Consider the following 21,128-nt stretch of genomic DNA (forward strand, 5'->3'; position numbering starts at 1 on the left):
AAAATTTATGTTTCTCACTTGAAAAAACAATTCTGTTTCTGGACAAGTCTCCTTTTTTTTCCTCACTAATAATCTCAAGGAACTAGATTAAAAAAAAAGAAAAAGACAAACAGATTTGAAGTATGCAAGGAAATGTATTTCTATAAAGTGCGTCTTAAAGAGCTCAGGGATGGTGACATTTGAGTGACCACTGAAAAATGTTTCAAAGCCATTTCAAGACTGGAGCAAGCACAAGATCACAAGTGCTGTTTCCAAGAAATTGAATGACAGGAATTGGGATTACAACAATTTGAGCACTAATTTATTTACTATAGTTTGCAATAAATGAATAATTAAGTTTTGTGAATCTCAACAACTGTAAAGAGTTTGGACGCAGAGGGCTGAAAAATGAAGTGTATTGGAGTGTACCACATGCATGAAGGACACATGATGGCAAGGCATTTGCAGCCCATGGGAATGTTACACATCACTTTGTCTTCTCTGCCTGGCAAAATCCCAAGCACATCAGTCCCAGCGCCTGCCAGCCTTAGGACACAGTGGTGGTTTGCTTTCCCTCTTACATCTGTTCCCAAGGCCAGCCCCACATGGGGCTTTCAGATCACAGGCCACAACCAGCCGTACTGGCGATAAAGATGCAGCTCCATTGCTGGTAACACTCAGGTGACCAGCGACAAGCAGGAGCAGGGCAGGCGGGGACTGTCCCCTGTGCTCGGCGCTGCTGAGGCCACACCTCGAGTGCTGTGCCCAGTTCTGGGCCCCCACTACAACAAAGAAATTGAGGGGCTGCAGTGTGCTCAGAGAAGGACAAGGGCACCGGTGAAGTGCTTGGAACACAAGCAGCCGAAGGAGCTTGTGGTGTTTAGCCTGATGAAAAGGGAGGGTCAGGGGGAACCTTGTCACTTTCTACATCTCCTGAAAGGAGCCTGTAGTCAGGTTGGGGTCGGCATCTTCCCCCAGGTAAGCAGTGACAGGACAAGATGATTTAGTCACAAACTCCGCCAGGGAAGGTTAAGGTTGGAAATTAGGAGGAATTTCTTCATAGAAAGGGTGACTTAGCAGTGGAATGGGCCGCCCAGGAAAGTGATGGAGTCACTAACCGTGGAGACATTTAAGGACAGACTGGACGCGGCACTGAGGAGGCACTGAGTGCCATGGCGTAGCTGACATGGAGGCGTTCGATCACAGGGCCGGACTCGCTGATCTCGGAGGACTTTTGCAACCCAACTGATTCTGGATTAGCCTCGATAGGTCTCTAGACTCCACCGCTCCCTCTCTGCCCGAGGCAAGACGCGCCCGGCCCGAGGCACAGCGGGAGGAGGAGCCGGCGCCGTCCCCGACTCGGAGGCGCCGCGGGCGGGCGCGCTGAGGGGAGGTGCGGCCGCCCCTCCCCGCCCGCCCGCCGCCATTTTGGCTGTTTCGCGTCGCTTCCGCCGCTGGAAGTAAACAGAGAGCGGGGCAGGGAAGGAGCGAAGCAGCGGCGCGGGCAGACGGGACGGACCGGGCGGTCGGGCAGCAGAGGCGGCGCTGGGGTCGGCTTTGGCGGAGAGAGCTGATGTGGCCGGAGCGGAGGCGCCAGCGCGGCCCGAGCCCCGGTTAATGCGAAGCGCAGCAGGGAGCCACCAGGTGAGGGGGCGGGCGGCGGCGCGGCGGCCCCATCCCAGGGTCCCGGGCCCCGGGAGCGGGCTCCGGGCAGCGGCGGCGGCGGAGCTCGGGGCCTGCCGGGCTGCGGGAGCCCCGCGCCCCACAGGCCCGGGGCTAGGCCGGAAGGAGGAGCTGAGGGGAGCCTTCTCCGGGAGCAGCGAGTGACTCTCAAATCCCGGTCCGCCGTGTCGGAGGGCCGCTGCCTCGCAGGTTTCCCGCGATAGCGGTAATAAATGGTGAAGCCCCCGCTGTGCCCAGCGGAGCGGGTTGTTTGGGCGGAGTTGGGTTCGTGTCCAGGTCGCCCCCTCTTTCAGCCCGTGTTCCCCTTCCGCGCATTCCTGGTGTTCCTAGAACGGCGGGGGTGAGGCGCAGCGAGCTCGGGTGGGCTGGCTCTTGGGGAAGCGTTATCAGTCGGGTGCAAACAGCTCTGCAGAGTTTGTTTTGTTTGGTTTTGGTTGTGGTTTTTTTTTTTTTCTTTAACTGCCGTTGTGTTCTGGCTGCACCTTACTCGGCAATAAAAACAATGTTAAGCACGTGCTGTGCTCCTCCTCCTCCTGCTCGGTGACTGAGCTGTGTGATTAGGGTTGGACGTGACTACTGCAAACAAGATAGCGTGGGTTGCGCCCAGGTGCGGAGTTCAGAAACAAGTCTTTATAATAGGCGGAGAAATTTACTTGGAAAAATCTTAAGGAATCAGGCAGGCACCCGGCTTTCACCCATCTCTCTGCCCCGGTAGCGTTTGGTGTTTTTGTTGCTTTGGTTTTTTGGGTTTATTTTCCTTTCTGGCAAGATCTTAGCTTCTAAAGCAAAGTGGTTATAGCAGCAGTTTGAAAAACGATATGTGTGTGTCCTGAGTGTGTCAGAGAGAGTTAAAAGCGAGATTGATGGTTCATGCGTTTCTAAGAAGTGATAAGCAATCACTCCTTGAAAAGTCGGTTTTACTCATACAGTAATTTGCTAGTATGGAATTTTGCATCCACATCTTCCTTGTTGAAAAATTTCAAGTGGTCAGATCTTTAAATTACTGAATACATAAAGCAAAGTGAATTGAACTTCTAATTGGATTGCCTGTTCTTATGTTAAATATCCAGGAAGGTTTACTCTCTTAAGTGGCCTTTTAAAAGTAAATATATTTTCAGATAGCTCTGTAAACTTCTGCAGAGAAATATGCGTTCTTTAAATTTTGTATTTGTTTCATTGTTGCCATGTGAAGAGGTTGAAAGCAGTTACATTTTAAAAAAACCTATTCTGATACTTTTAGTTCTGAAATGAGAACCCAAAAATTAGATTAACAAATTGGTTAAAAATTAAATGACAGAACAGTCACGCAGTTTTTAAAATGGCATTTTTTAGTCTTGAGCTTAGGCACTTTTTTCCTGTTTGGAAAAAGTTTGCGAAGGAAATAGTTTTGAAACGTTTCAAAAATCTTAATCTTGACATCTTTAATTACCAGATGTCAGTAACAAAAAAAGTTGTCTGGAAAGGTGTGGTTTTTTCCCCATCCCTTGCTTTAAGTCATGGCATTTAGAGCATGTAACTTCTTATTTTCTTGGAAGAAGAAAGCATCATCAATATACCACTAAGTGATGGCCGTGTTGTCTTTTTGTTTTTTAAGTTGGCTGTTTGCAAAAATGTGGGACAGTGTCCCACAGCTTCCATGAGTAGGTTTTGGTCTGTAACCAGCACATATTAACTACTTAGAGCTCATCCCAGTTAGCTCAGAGGTGCACGTTGAGAGCTGTTGATGATCTGGTCCACTCCTGTCAGCATATCCCAGAGGCCTTTTTTCCCAGAAGAAAAATGAATACAGTTTTATCAGTGGCAGCTCCCTCCTGGTCTTCTCCGAAAGGGAGACAAAGAGGGAAAAAAGCTCCCTCCTGGTCTTCTCTGAAAGGGAGACAAAAAAAGAGGGAAAAAAAAAACCCCAAACCCTACCTTAATGCAGTGATAAAAATAGCTTACCTAACTGGAACATTTATGCAGATTTACTGCCTTGCTAGCAAAAGATGAGACAGGATCTCTGTAAAGCAGGACTTGAAGAGCCTAGTCTAACAGTATTTTGGTAGCTTTTTACAGATGGCTTTGGAAAGACTTGGACATCAAACAGGCAAGCCTGGATTTGGCAAGTTAATAGCTTGCCTGTGGTGAATGCTCATTATAACCTAGTTGTTTGGAATATCTGTTTAGCCTGAAGCTTAAAGTAATGTTGCATTTCAGACTATCTTATTATAAATATTGTTCTTGTACTATGCTGAGTTATTACCTCTAACAGAAACACAACAGGCTTGCAGTGGATTTGGCAATTAATTCTTGATTAATTTTAAGTTGAATTCCATTTTCATGGTTGCAAAATCCAATTCCTTTATATTTTTGTTAGTTGCAGATGGTTCTGAGTCACTGTTCTGTTTTCTTGCTTTTCTTCACTGATGAAGTGGCTTAGCAACAGAACTCTGTCTCGGGCAGAAAGCTTGTTCCAGCACAGGAATTGTGTTCGGCACAGTCCCATAGCTGGGAAGTGAATCAAGGAAAATAGTTCTCAGGAAGCAAGTAGAGATTTTTGCCCAGTACTGTTTTCATCCTCTGCTTGCCTTCAAGTGTGCTGGGAGTAAAAATAGGAGTTGAACTATGTCGAGACAAATTTTCTTCATCAGTCTTTCGTGACCGTATGTTCAGGTTTGTCTGCATCATCTTATGAGTGGCTTTAGACCTTAAGTGATAGCTTGCTTCTGTCATGTGAGTAGCTAGGATTAAAGCCTTTTAAAGATAGGGAGGTGCTGGCTTTGAGAAAATAATCTGTGATGCATTGGATTATGAACAGTATAATTTTTAGCTGGCATCTTGTTTTAGCAAGTACTTCCAGACTTAGTCACAGTGCATAGCAGGGAAACGTAACTTTTCAGATCCCAAGAGGGATCTGGGTACATGAGAATCCTAGACATGTAATTGTACTTGAATGTTAAACCATGGTGATTTCGCTGTGTGTGGAGACCTTGTTTGTCTTCCAGAAATCAGAGAGGCTGGGGGTGCTTTATGTGTCAGGCTCACCCTGCCCCCGGATTATCTCAGCTCTTTAGAGACTGGAATTGAGCATATTGTAGTTGAGTATGAGGCAGCAGATTGCAGAGCCCTTTGGGACATGATGTGCACCACACTGAGGCTCTTAAAAAATAAATTATCAGATGCCAGTTCAGTTGTAAGATGGCATGTACAAAAGAACACGTTTGGATTAAAACCCACTGAGTCCTGGATGTATTTCAGATATGTGTAGTGGTAAGGGTTTTTTCCTCTCCAATAATGTAATATAAGGTATAAGTTGTTTAAATCACGTAATTATGGAAAAAGCATATGCTACAACCTTTTGCCTCAGGCTTGCTGAACTTAACACAGTTTTGAAGAAATTTTTCTGGCCTTTCTCTAAATTTTTTTTGTGGGTTGAAACTTCAGACTGGAAATCTTCTGTAATGGCTACTTACTAGTTAGTTGGAAAAATGAAAGCACACCAATGGATTTGATGAAATATATTTTCAAGGATACTGATTTAAAACAGATGCCTATTTAAAGTAATGTGTTTTTAAATAAATTAATTAAAAAAAGAAAATATTCTTTTTATCTGAGGAAAAAAACTATTTGGTCTGATACATCATCTCCTATATGCAGTGCTTGCAAGCATGCATACAGTAATTTACTTCCTTGCCTGATTTTTATCTTCACATTTTGAAGTGTTGTTCCCAATAAATAGGACTGGGCAGGGATATTTATGTCAGTGTTCAAAAACTTGTTTAGAAGATTATCCTTCCATTAGTTCTGAACAGTAGAGTAATAATCAACACAGTAAAACAGATTAGGTTCAAAGTGTTCTCAAACACACAAACGAAACACTGAAAGGAGAGTGACTGTTATAAATGGGTTGGCATTGTTAATGATTAAAGAAGTAATATTAAAAATATCAGTTTAGATGATATTGTCATTTCTGGACTGCCAGTTTGGTTTGTTACTTGGATTTTTTTTCCTTTATATATGTCAGGAAAAAAAGCCCTGCCAAGATGTTGTTGCATAAAATGAGTGAGTTTTTCATCTCCACACTTTTCTATTAATATTGTTCTCAGCTCTTTTACATTTACAAAATAAATATTTTTTTTATTTTATTACTTCTATAGAATGAAACGAGGAAGAAAAACTAATGAGGCCAACAGCAGTTCATCTGAAGGCACAACTGAGAAGGAATCCAAGAGACTTAAGATCATAGAGAAGAAAACCACAGCTGTGCAGAGTCCTGACTGGGCAAACCTGCTCCAAGACATTATCTTGCAGGTGTTCCAGTACTTGCCACTTCTGGATCGTGCTCATGCATCCCAGGTCTGCAGGAGCTGGAACCAGGTGTTTCATATGCCTGATCTCTGGAGATGTTTTGAATTTGAGCTGAATCAACCAGCCACATCAAACCTGAGGACTACACACCCTGAACTAATCAAGCAAATAATAAAGAGGCATTCCAATCACCTGCAGTATGTTAGCTTCAAGGTAGTGTATTTTACAGGCTTTTTAAAAGTAACTTTTATTCTGAAAGGAATAGGGCAGCTGTCAGTGCAGTAGGTGGCCTTGTTTCCAGGCTTAATATACACAAGAAATGGATTCTGTAAATGGACATGAAGGTTACCTCCCAATTAATTTCTTTGGGTATATTTTCAGGACCAAAACTTGAAACATATTGAACATAGCTTTTCATTGTCTTATTTCTGTTAGATGGGAATTCTTTTGGCTGGTGCTGTGGTTTGTTTGGGGTTTTTTGTTTGTTTTTGTGGGTCCTTTGTTGGTTTGTTTTTTTGGGGTTTTTTTTGTGAGTTTTTTGGTTGGTTTTGGCTTTTTTTGTTTTTTTGAGTTTTCTTCGTAGCAATTTAGCTGCGTAACATTCTGCTTCATGAAGTGGACAGGAATTGTTTTGATACAACTGCGTGTGTGGGTTACTGCCTCAGAATTAAGTTCAGTCAGGATGCCTAAGTTGAGCATTTCCCCATTTCACATCCTGTAGGTACTTGCCTCCAGTATTCATGGTTAGAAAACATCTAATGCACAGAGTGACTTCAGTACTACTAGTCATCAACTAGCAATTTTAATATTAAATTGTATGGGATCGTATACTCAGTGCAGTTGTGTTTCAGGGGATGGAAAAAGTACATGTGATTTGCATAGGTGCATGTACTGACTGTGCCTGACTGAGAAATACCATTTGATGAAAATTGGTTCTGTTCACATTGTGAAATTTTTCTCAGCACATGAAAACCTTTAATGTGGGCTTACATACCAGTGTGTCTTGGAAGGATGCTGTGAATCTCATGGCTGCATATGCATCAGCTGTGTGAGAAATTTGGAAAGGAAATGTGTTCTGCAGCAAGCTCAGCATAGTTGTTTTGAGATCAGGCAGTTCTAATGCTGGGATCATCATCAGCATGTGAGGAGCTGAGTCACCTCTGCCTGATCACATGTATTGCTACTGCTTGCTTGCAATACCAGGTACAAACTGTTACCACGTGGTTGCAGAGCTTTTATCGGCATCCAAATAGAGAAAACCTAGGGCTGTAGTGGAGTGACCTCCCAGTGTCTTATCTCCTGTCTGTGTTGCTTTACACCCAAAGAATTTTGGGTGCCCTTTGCTCGTAGGATGATCCATCATTTCTTTCGTGTGTCATTTCAGTTGTCCTTGTGCTACAGAATACACAAGGAAGTGGGTGTAACACTCACCAGTCCTCTGTAAAAGCTGAAAACAAGAGGGGTGTTTTCTGTAGGCAAAGAAGGATGAGACTGTTGAAAATCAAAGTTTTCAGCTTGTGTTTGAGGAGAAAATTTCACTGTTTGAGGAGAAAAGTTCATTGGACTTAATATATTGCTGCCAAGGTAGCATGGCTTACAGTGGAGTTAAATTTGATCCTGTGATCAAGCGTTACACTGTTCTGTAGATTTGCAAAGCTGTCATGGCTGCTGTACATAAGGGGTTATTCAGAATAACCCCTGAATGTCAGGGGAAGTCCCCTGGAGACACACTAGGTGATTTGGTTGGGCAGCAAGCTGACTAATGAAGATTTTGGGATTTGTGTTGGTTTGCTTGGTTTGGCTTGGTTTTTTTAGAGTATTAATTGCATCTGTTGTGGCTTTAATGGTAAAGGGCCAGTTACTCATGTTCCTATGATAATGCACTTAACTCTCCAGCAGCTCAATTTTATGAACTGAACCACTGTAAAATTAAGTGGCTTTTGCACATAGTAAAGGATTTATAGGATTCTTGCATTTTGGCAAGGAGGAATGTAAAGAGGAAGTGGAATAGGCTCTGGAACCTCCACTTTCTTCTTATTTGATGTGGAATGAGTATCTTGGAACAAACTGTTTAGGTAACCCCTCACCGTGCTATATTTTACCAAAGTGTTTAGAAGAGTAGTAAATTTATAGCAAATAGTCTTGTATTTTTGATTCATACTTCTTGGGGGAATAAAGAATTACATTGATGGATTTACAATGAGGTTTGTTTTTTTTTATCATCACATTTCAGAAAGTAAAGTGAAAAAAAAAGTTAAAGAGTATATTTGCAGTGCATTCTGAACACGAAATTCATTTTGTTTTAAGGTGGACAGTAGCAAGGAATCTGCAGAAGCAGCTTGTGATATTTTATCACAGCTTGTGAATTGCTCTCTGAAAACACTTGGGCTAATTTCAACTGCCCGGCCAAGCTTCATGGATTTACCAAAGGTATTTTATTATGTATATTTTCTATTGCAACGTATTGCAGTGTTTCATACAGTACTTCTGTAACTTTTATGAAAAGTTCTATTGTAGGAATATGAATCTCGGATAAAGAAAAGTTTATTAGTGGTCTGGCCTCTAATAAAGAGAGGAGCTGATATGTAGAGTGATGGATGTATGAAGTTCCATTCAGTCTCTGAATCATATGAGAGCGCAGGCCTGACCTTGTTCTTTCAAGTCCTCCTGTCTGTTGACCTCAATGTAGTGCTGAGCAGCGTGGTGCGAGTTAAGAGGCTAGACAGTTCAGGTCTGTGTAATTGTGTTGTGGGGTTTGTTTAGGAGACAGTTACAATCAAATGAGTAGTAGAATTTTATCCATGTGGACTTGCCATAGGGCTTACACATTCTCTTCAGAAAGAAATAGGATCATGATTTGCAGGGCTTCACATCAGGCAGTCAAGCATTAGCAAACTTGGTGAAGTGCACTGTATTTCTCAAATTTTCAGATTTCAGATGTAAGATTTTTACCTTGCATGTTTACCAAAAATCAGATCTTGTTAGAAAGCATTTAATCTGGATGACAAATCTCTTTCATGTGCTTCTGGAGAAGCATTCCTGCTAGTGAGGTGGAAGGTGGAAGTGTACTATTGCTAAGGAGCAGGGGAGTGGTTGTGAAGGGCCAGATACAAATAGACTGTTGGCTAGATGTTGGTGATGCCACGGCTGGTCATGGCAGTTAGGACAAGGGAGAACTAGAGACAGCCTCAGGAAAGGAAGTCGGCTGCAGGTAAGGTTAGCTACAGAAGGGTTATCAGTAATTATCCTTGAAGTGGTCACTGCCAATCTCTTGAATATGTATTTTTAATCCATAATTTTCAAAAAGGCTGTTTAGATATTTAATTAGTTTTGCTCTGATTTTTTTTTCCTTTTCTGATGTTCTTTGAGGTGTGATGATAAGAAAACCTGAATGTAGTGAAAACAATCCACAGTTGTGTTAAAAATATTTTGTCCTTTCAGCACTTTGTTACTCCTCTTTATTGATCTGAATGCTGCTTTATATTTCTTAGTTTTCAATGGAGGGTTACATTAGGGTCATGTCCAGTTTGTTGAGTAATTACTTGTAATTGTTCATGCTATGTTCTTATTCAACTTTTAAGGCTTATAAAGCACAAAAAGGGCTTCCTTTTTTTGTTCTCAATAAGTTCACATTTGGCCTTTAAAAAAATAGATTCTAAATAAGCCCAAATTAGCTCTAAGGATAATTTGCCTTTTGGTGCTTATGACTTCAATAGTTTTGTCACTTGCATAAGGGACGACTAGTGAAACTGAAGAATTGAATTTGGTCATGACTGAATTCTTGTGGGGACTGTTAGTGACAGGTCCATTTGATGAAAAGCAGAAAAAGATGAATTAATTTGGAAAATGGTTGATACTTTGCTGTGTTTTGGGGTATTTTTTTGGGGTGATGGGAGTTTTTTATTTTTATCAGACTGTGTAGGAAGTCTGAACTTCTTGGCATTATCTTCATCAGTGCTCTCTTGTTATCAAGTGAGCTGACATGTGGCAAATAATCTCTAACTCATATTTAGAGTTGTGTTGCCTGTCTTTTCACTAAGTACGTTCTAGGTGAGTAGAATCTTTTAAAGAATCATACTACAGATACAGATGTGGCACTACTGAAAAGACCAGTATTGGTCTTTCACATGTTGGGATATTGCCTGTTTCCTATTAGGTCTTCAAACTAGAAGGTTCAGCCTTCTTTTTCTAAATACAGAGAACAAAAACGGAGTACTAACATTCTCATAATACAAAGTTGAAATAATATTAAAGCATATTTTCTTCTGTACATAACACATATAAGGAGCATACTGTCAGGATAGTTGGAGTAGTCCCTAAAGCCAAAGTGCATAAAGATTCCGAGTTGAACTTTGTTTCCATTTGCAAGAACTGACTTTGAAAGTTTGTGTAAACATGAAAGCAGTAAGTCATACTCTAATTGTGGCAGTTTTATCAAAAATCACAAATATATCACCTAAGAATGAGGAATTATTGTTGCCAGCAGACTTTCTCTCATATAACTGTATTCAGAATATGTGCCTGTGGCTCAGAGTGAAATAGGCTTGAAATTCAAGTAGCAGGTTACTTTTTTAAAGATACTTAAGGTAGCGCATGGAGAAAATACTTTTTTAAAGTCTTCTATTTGGTCAATCTTGTAAGAAATCATGAAGATGAACTAACTTTCACTTCATATCACCAGTGAATCACTGCGGTATCTGCTCCTTAGTCTGTGTTTCTCAAGTTCAGGTTCCCAGGTATCTGTCTTTAATGATAAGTTTCAGTGGTTATGTAAAAATGCTGAGCACTTGTCCTACTTTATCTATGCTACTTATTCAGTAATTAATTGATTTCCTGTTCCTTGGCTCTGTTTGGACCACTCCAGTTAGCTTTCCAAGAAATCTGTCCAAACCCTAAATACTCCTGTGTGGGTGGTAGGCAGGCAGTATAGTCATTTGGCTTTGGATACAAACACTCCTGACTGTGTTTGCGTCTCAGCAATGAACTTGCCATGTGCGAATTCCTCTTCTAGAAGATGCTTCTTTTAGAGTGTGACTTACCTTATCTGTTCAAAGGCCATAAAAAACAAAACCCTTAAAATTAGGGCTTCTAGGTTTTCCCTTTGCTTGTGGTCTTTCTGTAGATTTAAATTTGTGCAGTGGATTGCCCAGGATCAGGTTCTTGATTAACATCTAATGTTACACATCCTGATTTGCCCAATTCATAAATGGATAGAAAAAGATTATTACACTTCCTCTACTAAAAAATGTCAGTTTTAATATTATTTTTAAATTATGCAATATCAAAATAATGCTTTATCAACAAATGCTGTCAAAAAGTAAAAGCTAGGGCTGCTGTGCACAGTGTGAAACCATTGCGGTTTTTACTTCAGAGCCTACTCTTTCATTTAAACTTCCTTTTTTTTTTTTCAGTCTCACTTTATTTCTGCACTGACAGTGGTGTTTGTGAACTCCAAATCCCTCTCTTCACTTAAGATTGATGACACACCCGTAGATGATCCATCTCTCAAGGTTCTGGTGGCTAACAACAGCGACACGCTCAAACTGTTGAAAATGAGCAGCTGTCCTCATGTTTCTCCAGCTGGTAAGCCACTGTGGTTTTGGGGTTAGCCTGTTTGGGATTTGTTGGTTGGTTGGTTGGGATTTTTTAATGCGTGCATTAAATTCTGTCTGAAACCAATATACCTCTGAAAACATAGGGGTGGGGTAAGAGGGATGATGAGTATGGTATTACTGGCAACTGTCCCTGAATAAAGTACTTTCAGCTGGTGGTTAATCCATCTGTCCTTCCACTTCCCAATTACTATTGGGCTAATGATAAAATAGTGCGTGTCTGTGGTGGGCAAATAGTCAACCTCATGTGGAACTTAATGAGAATATATCAAATTGATTGTGCTATATTTGTGCAATGACAAAGTATCCCAATATAATTAAGCTTTTTTGGGATACAGGTTTCTTTTCCATACTTCATTATGTGGGGGTTTTGACTGTTGGCATGCCATGGATTAGGAAGATGCTGATTTAGTCATTCTGAAAGAAAGTAATTGCTGGAGAAAAACTGCAGACAGCATCAAAAAGTGGAGATGAGACTCCACATTTAGCTATGCAAAACTTCTACAGTCACCAAATGTACTTCTCAAATACTTTAAAGTGTGTCTGTAAGAAGAATGAAGCCAGCTCATACCAGAATGAAATCACTCAAGATTGTTGAAGTTCACAGAATTAACATTTGTGGTAGACTTAGGCAACACACAGCAAGTTTAAGATTTATTCATAGACCATCAACTTAACACTTACAGTTTTTCACTGAGAAAGGGAAGAGGAATTGTAATGAAATGCTGGCAACTTAGTGTGATTCCTCTTCCGAGGATGAGTAGAAACTATAGAAACCATAACACCATAACTTTCTCCATGCAAAATACATTGCAGCTGTAAATGCTAGATTTATTATCTGTCAAATTCACCAGCAGGATTCCTACAAGGGGAAAAGGGAAAACAGTACTGTTGCGGAGGGCGTGTTATTGTGGTGATAACAAACAAAACAAATTTAATACCCTTTGCAAGTGTAGCTCTCAGACAAAGCCTTGTGTTTGGTTTTGTATAAAGAAGTCCTGAAAATGTGAGACTGGTGTTTTGCAGCAGCCTGGTCCAGTACAGTGTTCACAGAATTAACTGCAATATTGCCTCCTCCAAAGCTTTCTAATTGTAGATGGGGGTTGTATAAATTGGCTTGAGGGACTGGCTTTTCCAGGTTAAAATTGTTTTTTGAGAATCTTTGTTAGAAAACATCTTGTTAAAAGTTTTGAGAATTTGTCTGAGAAGTGCAAATGTAGTATGTCTGTCAAAAGGAGAAGGCTTCAGCAGTAATTTGTAGCTAGGCAGAGAGAGTAATTTCCTTGGGCTTGGATTGAAGAGTAACCTGTCAGCTCTAGCAGACTGCTGGTTTGTGGATAATCCTTGCTAAAAGACTTCACTGGAACATCATACACTTGATAATTTGGAAGGAGACACGGATATGTTCTGATTGATGTATCTTGCATGGTTGTAAGTTGAAGGAACAATGGGTAAGAAATGGTCGTGCCTGTTTAAGGAGCACAACTTTATTGCCCTTCGTGGAGGATGAATAAATTGAGGTAAGATGCATTAGTAACAAAACCAGGGAGTGCTGAGCAAACACTAGGAGAGTTTAATTGCTTAATTCAGATATGGGTGTGTCTTGAGATGGAGAAAAATATGGATGCACTGGGTTTGCATGAGTGTTTTGTGAGGCAGTGAGGGGGCTGCAGGAGTGGTGTCTGTGAAAACTGCCAGAAGCTTCCCCATGTCCACCAGAGCCAAGGCCAAGCCCATCCGTGACTGTTAGGGCCTCTGGGATAACCTGTTTAAGAATGGGGAAAAGGTACTGCAGGAGAGCAACTGCAGTTGGAGATAGGAGTGAGAATACATGAGAGAAGCAGCTCTGCAAACACCAAGGTCAGTGAAGAAGGAGGAGCAGGAGCTGATCCAGGTGCCGGAACTGAGATTCCCCTGCAGCCATGGTGAGGCAGCTGTGCCCCTGCAGCCCATGGAGCAGAGATCCACCTGCAGCCCATGGAGGATCTCATGTTGGAACAGGGGGATGCCTGAAGGAGGCTGTGACCCTGTGGGAAGCCCATGCTGGATGAGTCTCTTGGAAGCACGTATTGAGAGAGGAGCCCCATGCTGGAGCAGGTTTGGTGGCAGGAATTGACCCTGTGCGGAACATTGGAGTCTGTTCCTGAAGGACTGCGTGCCATGGAAGAGACTCATGCTGGAGCAGTTTGTGAAGAACTACAGTCTGAGAAAGACTCCCACTGAAAAGTTTGTGGGGGACTGTTCCCATGTGAGAGACTCCATGCTAGAGCCAGGAAAGAGTGTGGGGGTGGTCTCCCCCTGAGGTGGAAGGAGTGGCAGAGACAATGTCTGAAGAACTGACTACAGCAGCCCCCATTCCCTGTCCCCCTGTGCTGCTGGGAGGGAAGAAGGTAGAGAAAATCATGAGGAAGTTAAGCTTGATAAGAACAAGGGAGTGAGAGGAAGGTGTTTTAAGATTCAATTTTATTCCTCATTACCCTACTCTGATTCAGTTGATAATATATTGCTTTCCCCAAATTGAGTCTGTTTTACCCATGATGGTAATTGGTGAGTGATCTGTCCTTGTGACCCTTATCTTCACTCTTGGGTTTTTAATTATATTCTCTGTCCCCTGCCCAGCTGGGCAAGGGAGTGATTGCACAGCTTTGGTGGGCACCTAGTGTCCAGGGAGGGACAACCCACCAAGTGGAACAAAGAAAGAAATTGGTATGCGCATAGTTGGCTTCAAGAGCAGGCAGGCTGCAAACATGAGACTCTTAAAGGAAAATGTGACCGAGATTTTTATTTTTTTTTTTGTAAAGGGGATATTATAATTAGCAGGCTGCTATAAATGTGGAAAAACTTTATTGAACCAAAAGGGCTGTGAGTTGCAAAACTAATTACTTATAGATGCAGTTAAAATGTCTTCAGATTGGAGGAGGGGGGGGATGTTCTTTACTAGGTCAGTTCTCAAGAAATTTTTTAGTGAAGGACAGAAAAGAGTAATGAAAGTAGAGCAAAAGAGACTCCACTACTGCAGGGATAAAGAAAAAGATTTATATAAAACAGTTAATTGCTCTGTCACTGTACAAAGATAAAGAGGCACGTTTGAGTTTGGGCTGGAGAAACAAAGGCAGTGATGTATTTCTAATGTTTGTGAGCTTTTCGGAAGTTACTTCTGTTTGTTGTTCCTGCTCTGAAATACTAACTGTTGGAACAGAGGGAATGGGAAATGTTCCTGTGAAAATGATATTTGTGTTGTGGCATGGGGTAGGAGGGCTGCTTCTCTTGGAGTGGGAGTTGGAAAGCAGAGCAGGTGTGCCTTCATAAGGGACATCATGGGTCAGGGATTTTTTTTGATGCAACTCTGTGTTGTAAGATCAGAGAGCAGAGCTGTTGACCTCTAGTGACACAAAGGTGTAGGCAGTGCCTAGGGGTGTTCTGTGAAGTACATGGGCTCCAGGCAGGCTCTCTAGTAGCTGTCTACACTGTATTCATTGTTAACTCTGTATGTAGGATGCATAATTGCATTGACAGACCATGCATATTCAGTTCCAGACCCATAAAAATCACAGTAAGTTGAACTCCAGCTCTTCCCCTTTTGCATTGCACTGGTCCATAATGTACCCCTAAAGTTAACAAAGATTTGTGGAAGGATTGCAGCCAGGACAACAAGCTTTGTCGAGATGAGAAGATGTATATGGATCTTGAAACTGCCTAAAATACTTTATATCTCAACAGACCTAGGTATTCTGAAGCAGCATATCTTGAGTTTCCGTAGAGAGTGATCATAGTGACCCTCCTCATTCATGCAATGTTTTTGCAGTGATTTTTTTAAGAAAGTGTTTCTATGCTCAGTATAGACTTCTCTTAAATTTAATAGCTGCACTTTAAAATAACTGCTGTTTTCCGAATTTCTTCAGAAATTTCTGTTGCTTCAGAACTACAGTGTATTGAGGTTTTTCAGTTCCATGTTAAATGCTATGTTCTCATCCCTTCTCTTAATGGAAAGGCTGTATCCTACATTTCATGCAGTCTTCTGGGTCACATGAAATGCAGAGGACTGAATGCTGTTCTTAGTGCTTTTTATTTTTTTCAGTACTGCTACCAGTATAATACCATCGCTTGTATCTACAAATAATGCGAGTGGAAACCTTAGACTGACCTGGATTCTCTTTTTAATATTTTTGTCTTCTGTGAGCTGCAAATTATATTGAATCATTAAAGAGAATCTGAAAATTGCTGGTTTAGAAATTACTGCTCCATATTTCTACTGTTTTGTCTCTTTTTTTGCTGTACTTTTCCAAATTTAACCATTTATACTTTCCTAGAAAAAACAAACACTGACAGCAGCAGCCTCTCTATTGAATTAAAATCTAACATTCATTTTACTTTTGCTTTACTTTTGCTTTCTTCAGATGACAAATTTCATTCTGTTGCTTTGTCAGCCACAGAGTGCTCAGCAGCTCTTCCAGAGATGGTTAAGGATATACTTTTTATCATGAATAAGGACCTTTTACAAAAATGAGGTTGAGTGTATATGGTCTTACAACAAGGCAGAACAGTCAGAATATGCTGTTTATATATTTGCCACTTCTGTTTATGTGTTTGTTCACTTCTTGATTCCCAGCAAAATAGAGATGTAGTCACATTGTGTGTGTCTGTCTCACATGTAGGTACAAAGAAGTCACAAGATCCTGCTTGTGAAAAAGATTAATGTTCCGTTTGTCCGGTTTGATTTGGTTTTGATTTAAGGTCTTGGTTGCACATTTGAAATAGGTGCCCATAGCACCCTCCTGACACACATAAACAAATTCCCTCCTGTTTTATGTTCAGTCATCAGTGCCTTTATCTGTGTAACGCCCTGCATCGTGTTCGTCTTCTCACAGGTATCCTTTGTGTGGCTGACCAGTGCCATGGCTTGCGTGAGCTGGCGCTGAACTACCACCTGCTGAGCGATGAGCTGCTGCTTGCTCTGTCTTCGGAGAAACACGTCAGGTTAGAACACTTGCGCATTGATGTGGTCAGTGAAAATCCTGGACAGACTCAGTTCCACACGATTCAGAAGAGCAGCTGGGACGCTTTCATCAAGCATTCTCCTAAAGTAAATTTAGTCATGTACTTTTTCTTGTATGAGGAGGAGTTTGACCCGTTCTTTCGTTACGAGATACCCGTCACTCACCTTTACTTTGGAAGGTCAGTCAGCAAGGACGTGCTCGGCCGCGTTGGGATGACGTGCCCGCGGCTGGTTGAACTGGTGGTGTGTGCCAACGGATTGCGGCCACTGGACGAGGAGCTGATCTGCATCGCGGAGCGGTGCAAGTACCTGTCGGCCGTGGGCCTCGGAGAATGTGAAGTCTCTTGCAGTGCCTTTGTGGAGTTTGTGAAGATGTGTGGCGGTCGCCTCTCTCAGCTCTCTATTATGGAGGAAGTTTTGATTCCTGATCAGAAATACAGTTTAGAGCAGATTCATTGGGAGGTTTCAAAGCATCTTGGTAGAGTCTGGTTCCCAGACATGATGCCCACTTGGTAAAGTCCTTAAAAGACTCCAGGGAAAATGGAGTAGCACCTTAAACCCAAGCTTACCGTATTGCAATTTCCTGTATAAGCTTATTTAATGATGTAGATTTTGCTGCAAGTTAATTAATGGTTTGATTAGAAAATTAATTTTTCTTTAAAAAATTGTTTTGGAACTTGAGAACCAAAAGAGTTCACAGCTCCAAAACCTGTTTTCATCCAAACAAAATTCAGGATTTTGTTTTAGATTTATTCTTTGTCATTAAAGGTGACCTCAGATATTTTTCAAAATAAAAATTATTTAAAATATTGAAATGCACTTTCAAAATACCAGTTTTAATATGCTGTTTTTCTTTGATTTAGTACTGGACACAATCATATTTGCCAAACAAAACCCTACCAAAATTGCATGCTTTTGTTGCAGACTGTAGCATTTCTAAATCCAGTCACCTTAATGACAAGATGATTATAAGAAGTGTTTAGTAGCCTGTGAAACACATTCTCTTAAGTCATAAAGGCAAGAGCAATACACAGTAATAACTTTAGACAACTAAAGTAGTAAGTTTGCTACCTTATTCAACAGATTATTAGATCCATCTAAAATGTATTTAGAGCACTAACAACCAGTAGTGTGAGCTACCAAAAGCGGTGTGGGGTTTTTTCCACACTCTATGCATTTTAATGTAGTTTGCTTATGGGGTCTCAGATCTGCGTCTAAACCTGTTTTAAGGTATTTTATGTCTAGCTCAGGAAGCGAAAGCATTCTGGGAAAAATGTAGATACATTGTATTTAAAACCACACTGGAGTTAATGAGCTTTTCTTGCACATTAACCGGTTTGGCAGCATACGGTGAGATGGAATAATGTATGGTTTGTGAAATGAACCCAGCAATGTTATTCTGATGACATAGGTGTGAGCAGTGTGAGGTGAGAAAGGTAAAATTTGAATGTTGACCAAGAACCTTGTCACAAAACCTTAGACCTTTTGGCTGCTTTCAGTTTGACAGAAATGACATTGGAACAGTTGCTTAAGCTGTATAAACTAACTGTATACTGTAAATCTGTTTCAGAAATCTTTATGTATAAAGTGGATGTTTGATAGATGGTAATTTTTGTATACCTTTAATTCAGCTAGTTCAGTCATTTCATAATGTTTAACGATTCAAAAGGAGTAGACTAGGTGAAGTAGAACAATAGGCAAAAATTTGTTTTGAACATTTGATAAATCAGTTTTATTAAAGAAAGTTTTAGTTTGTAAGCAAGACACTGCCTGTGATCTGGATGTGGTTTGTGACTTCATTTCTTACTGCCAACAGTTATTTTCTCTTGAGGTTGCTGATGGTAACACTGAAGTGTTGCCCAGACAGCTGCATATTTGGGAGATGTGGTCAGCCCTCAGCAAGGCAGAGCTGCCCCTGTGGGCTGGGTTGAGCTTAGCTGGTGGCTGCTTCTCACTTGCACTGTACAGCTCCTTCTGGTAATAAGTAGGTTTCCTTCATCTCTGATTTCAGTCATGTTTATCCGAATGTATAATTTAGTGTAATACACTTATGAGTGTATTTAAGTTCATAGCTATATTTTGAGCAAACAATGCTCAGCAGACTGGACATCTTTATAGGGGAGTTGTATGTTTCTGTAGAGCTTTGATTTTAAAATTGCATTTTATGAAATATGCGGGTTTTGTATTAGAATTTGTTAAATTAATGTAATACTATAATTTGCTTTTATTTGTACAAAAGGTGTCAATATATTTAGTCCGTAAAAGTAAAAAAGCTCTGTGTCTTTTATAACCCGACTCTCAGAACCACCTGTATGAGAAATATGGAGTAACACTTACAGTCTGGGGAATAGGATTTAGTTTTCACTAAATTAATGTGAAATAATACTATTAGTAATGGAGCCAAAACCTCTCTGGCCCTTGATTGCAGGTATCCTGATGCTGCAAGGTAAGTCACCAAGGTGTTGGTAGTGGGAATAATGAAAGTCAAGGCACAACCTCAGTACCCGATCCCACTCCTGGAAGTCACACCTTGGAAACGCAGTGTTCTGCTGCTGACAGAGAGGCCTCTGTCAGACCCTGGTGTGAGGAATGTATTAGGAGCTGAGGGTGGCAGGGTTGGCTGAAGCAGAACTGCCTCCCCATCAGGGTAACTGGCCGGCTTTGAGAAGGCTGTTGTTGCACCAACTTCAAAAAGTCCTTCCTGAATGCAACACCACATTACATTGGTTATTACGATGTTCAGCACCAGAACTGCTTAAAAGCAGTTGTCTCTCTCTTCCATGGGAGAGCAGTTCTTCCAGCAGTTTTTATACATTCAGTCAGTTATTGCATCCTTTATTCAAATAATCCCAACTATAACATAAACTTGACAAGCAAGCCTACAGTGCTTTTTGAGCAAGTTCTGTATGTCTTCTTTTGCCTTCTAGATGTTGAAACAAATTAATAGTAAATACATAAAAATCATGGCACAAGTAGTAAAGAGTACCACAGACTCACAAAGTTCACTAGAAACTTGAACATGAGTGTCATACATGTATCCTTTTTCTCAAGATCACCTTTATTTATTATTTTCAGAATAACAACTCAAGTGTTGGCTCACTTGTCCAGCTTTGGGTAGGAGTTAACGTGTGCAGAGACAAAACTTACCTCTGAATCCGAGAAGTTACAAGTTAAGATACTGAAGGCAGCAGCTCTCCTAATCCAGAACATCTCGGGGTGGATTTATGAGGGGGAAGGCAGAGACCATTAGTACCAGTGACTTTCATCGTATGGTGCTTTGAGATTTTGATCTTGATGGATGATAAGCCAAGATCTGCTTTGCTGGAGAACTCTCCTGGAACGAAGTGTGGCTTACAACCCTAAGCAGCCCACAGGTGTGGCAATGCAGCAGTTTTGCACAAGACTAGTATGCAGATTTGGAAATCACTGTAGTACAGAATGATTGTATATTTTTGCCCTCAAGTGCAATGTGCATAAAAGCAGGGAGCAGAACCAAGCACAGTCTGAAGTGATGAACAAGTCCTGTATTCAAAGTGTGAGTAAAGACTGAGTGGCAGTGACGCTGCCTTGAGCCTGGCAGTTTGGACAGTCCCCTGGTTCCTACTGTTGGGCAAGTGCTAATACCACCTGGCTGTGAGTGAAATGAGGCGAGATCCTACCTACTTCTGCTCCCTGTATGACTTCCAGGAGGAGGCCATCCTAAAGTGTTTGAGGTGAACAGGTGGTTTTCAGTCACAAGCAGATCATCAGAAGCTGTGACATCTAATGCTTCCTTTTTAAGTTTTGAAAGTGTCATTTTTTTTTTAGGATCTATTCTGAGCTTGTCTAACTTTGCAGAATTAGCCTTTTATCACCTCTGTTTTTTTTGGCTCTAACTCTGTAAGCCTAACTCAAGGATTGTGGATTCTACCTACAAGAGAGCACTGCACTCAACAACTTCATTCTAGTGCAGCGATTGCAGTTTAACTACAACAGCACCTCTTTCAGGACTGCAGTTTGTGTTGGTGGAGCTTATTCCCACCCAGCTGTGCATTCAGTCTGATCAATTAATTAACACACAACCCCCCCCAGCTGAGAGAAGTAAAGTACGTGAGAGTTCTCTCATAAATATTGGCCTCAGAAGGAACTCATGTATGTTTTATAAAGGGCAACTCCTACATTGAACACTATCCTCACTTTCAAGGTACCTATTGTCAAAGTGTGAAACAGACACACGTTGCTGCATGGAGGAATCCTCACGTGGCTGGCAGTGTGATCTATGAGCCTGGTTCTGTGATCCTATTTCCCCTTCAGAGCTTTGAATGGTGGTTTTTGATGTTGAGACTTTTTCCTGTGAAAACAGGAAACATTCAGGGTTTAACAACAAAGACATAAAAACATGTGTCAATGAGAATGTAACTTCTGTAGATGGCCTTGCTGCAGCCCCTTTGACTTCCCTAAAGCCTCTTGGACTACCTTCCTGGTGGTACTGTGTGGTGCTTGATTGCTGGCTGGGATGAAACCATGACAGTATCTTAATCCAAATATGAGCTCAGTCACAAGGGCCTGTTGACTTTGGCTAAAAAAAGACT

The 21,128-nt window shown here is 41.3% G+C and overlaps 1 protein-coding gene across 2 annotated transcripts; it reads left to right on the forward strand.

Moving 5' to 3' along the window:
- Positions 1–1,482: 1,482 nt before the first annotated feature.
- FBXL3 (F-box and leucine rich repeat protein 3) lies at positions 1,483–18,321 on the forward strand. 2 transcript variants are annotated; one of them, XM_002199524.7, is made up of 5 exons: positions 1,483–1,623; positions 5,799–6,162; positions 8,257–8,379; positions 11,361–11,532; positions 16,430–18,321. In XM_002199524.7, the coding sequence occupies exons 2-5, from the start codon at positions 5,800–5,802 to the stop codon at positions 17,071–17,073; spliced, it is 1,302 nt and encodes a 433-aa protein (XP_002199560.1). In that variant the 5' UTR covers positions 1,483–1,623; position 5,799; the 3' UTR covers positions 17,074–18,321. The 2 variants fall into 2 exon arrangements, with proteins under 2 accessions (XP_002199560.1, XP_012425275.1); XM_012569821.5 differs by lacking the exon at positions 8,257–8,379.
- The last annotated feature ends 2,807 nt before the right edge of the window (positions 18,322–21,128 follow it).

Source organism: Taeniopygia guttata, chromosome 1, assembly GCF_048771995.1.
Source record: "Taeniopygia guttata chromosome 1, bTaeGut7.mat, whole genome shotgun sequence".
NCBI lineage: Eukaryota > Metazoa > Chordata > Aves > Passeriformes > Estrildidae > Taeniopygia > Taeniopygia guttata.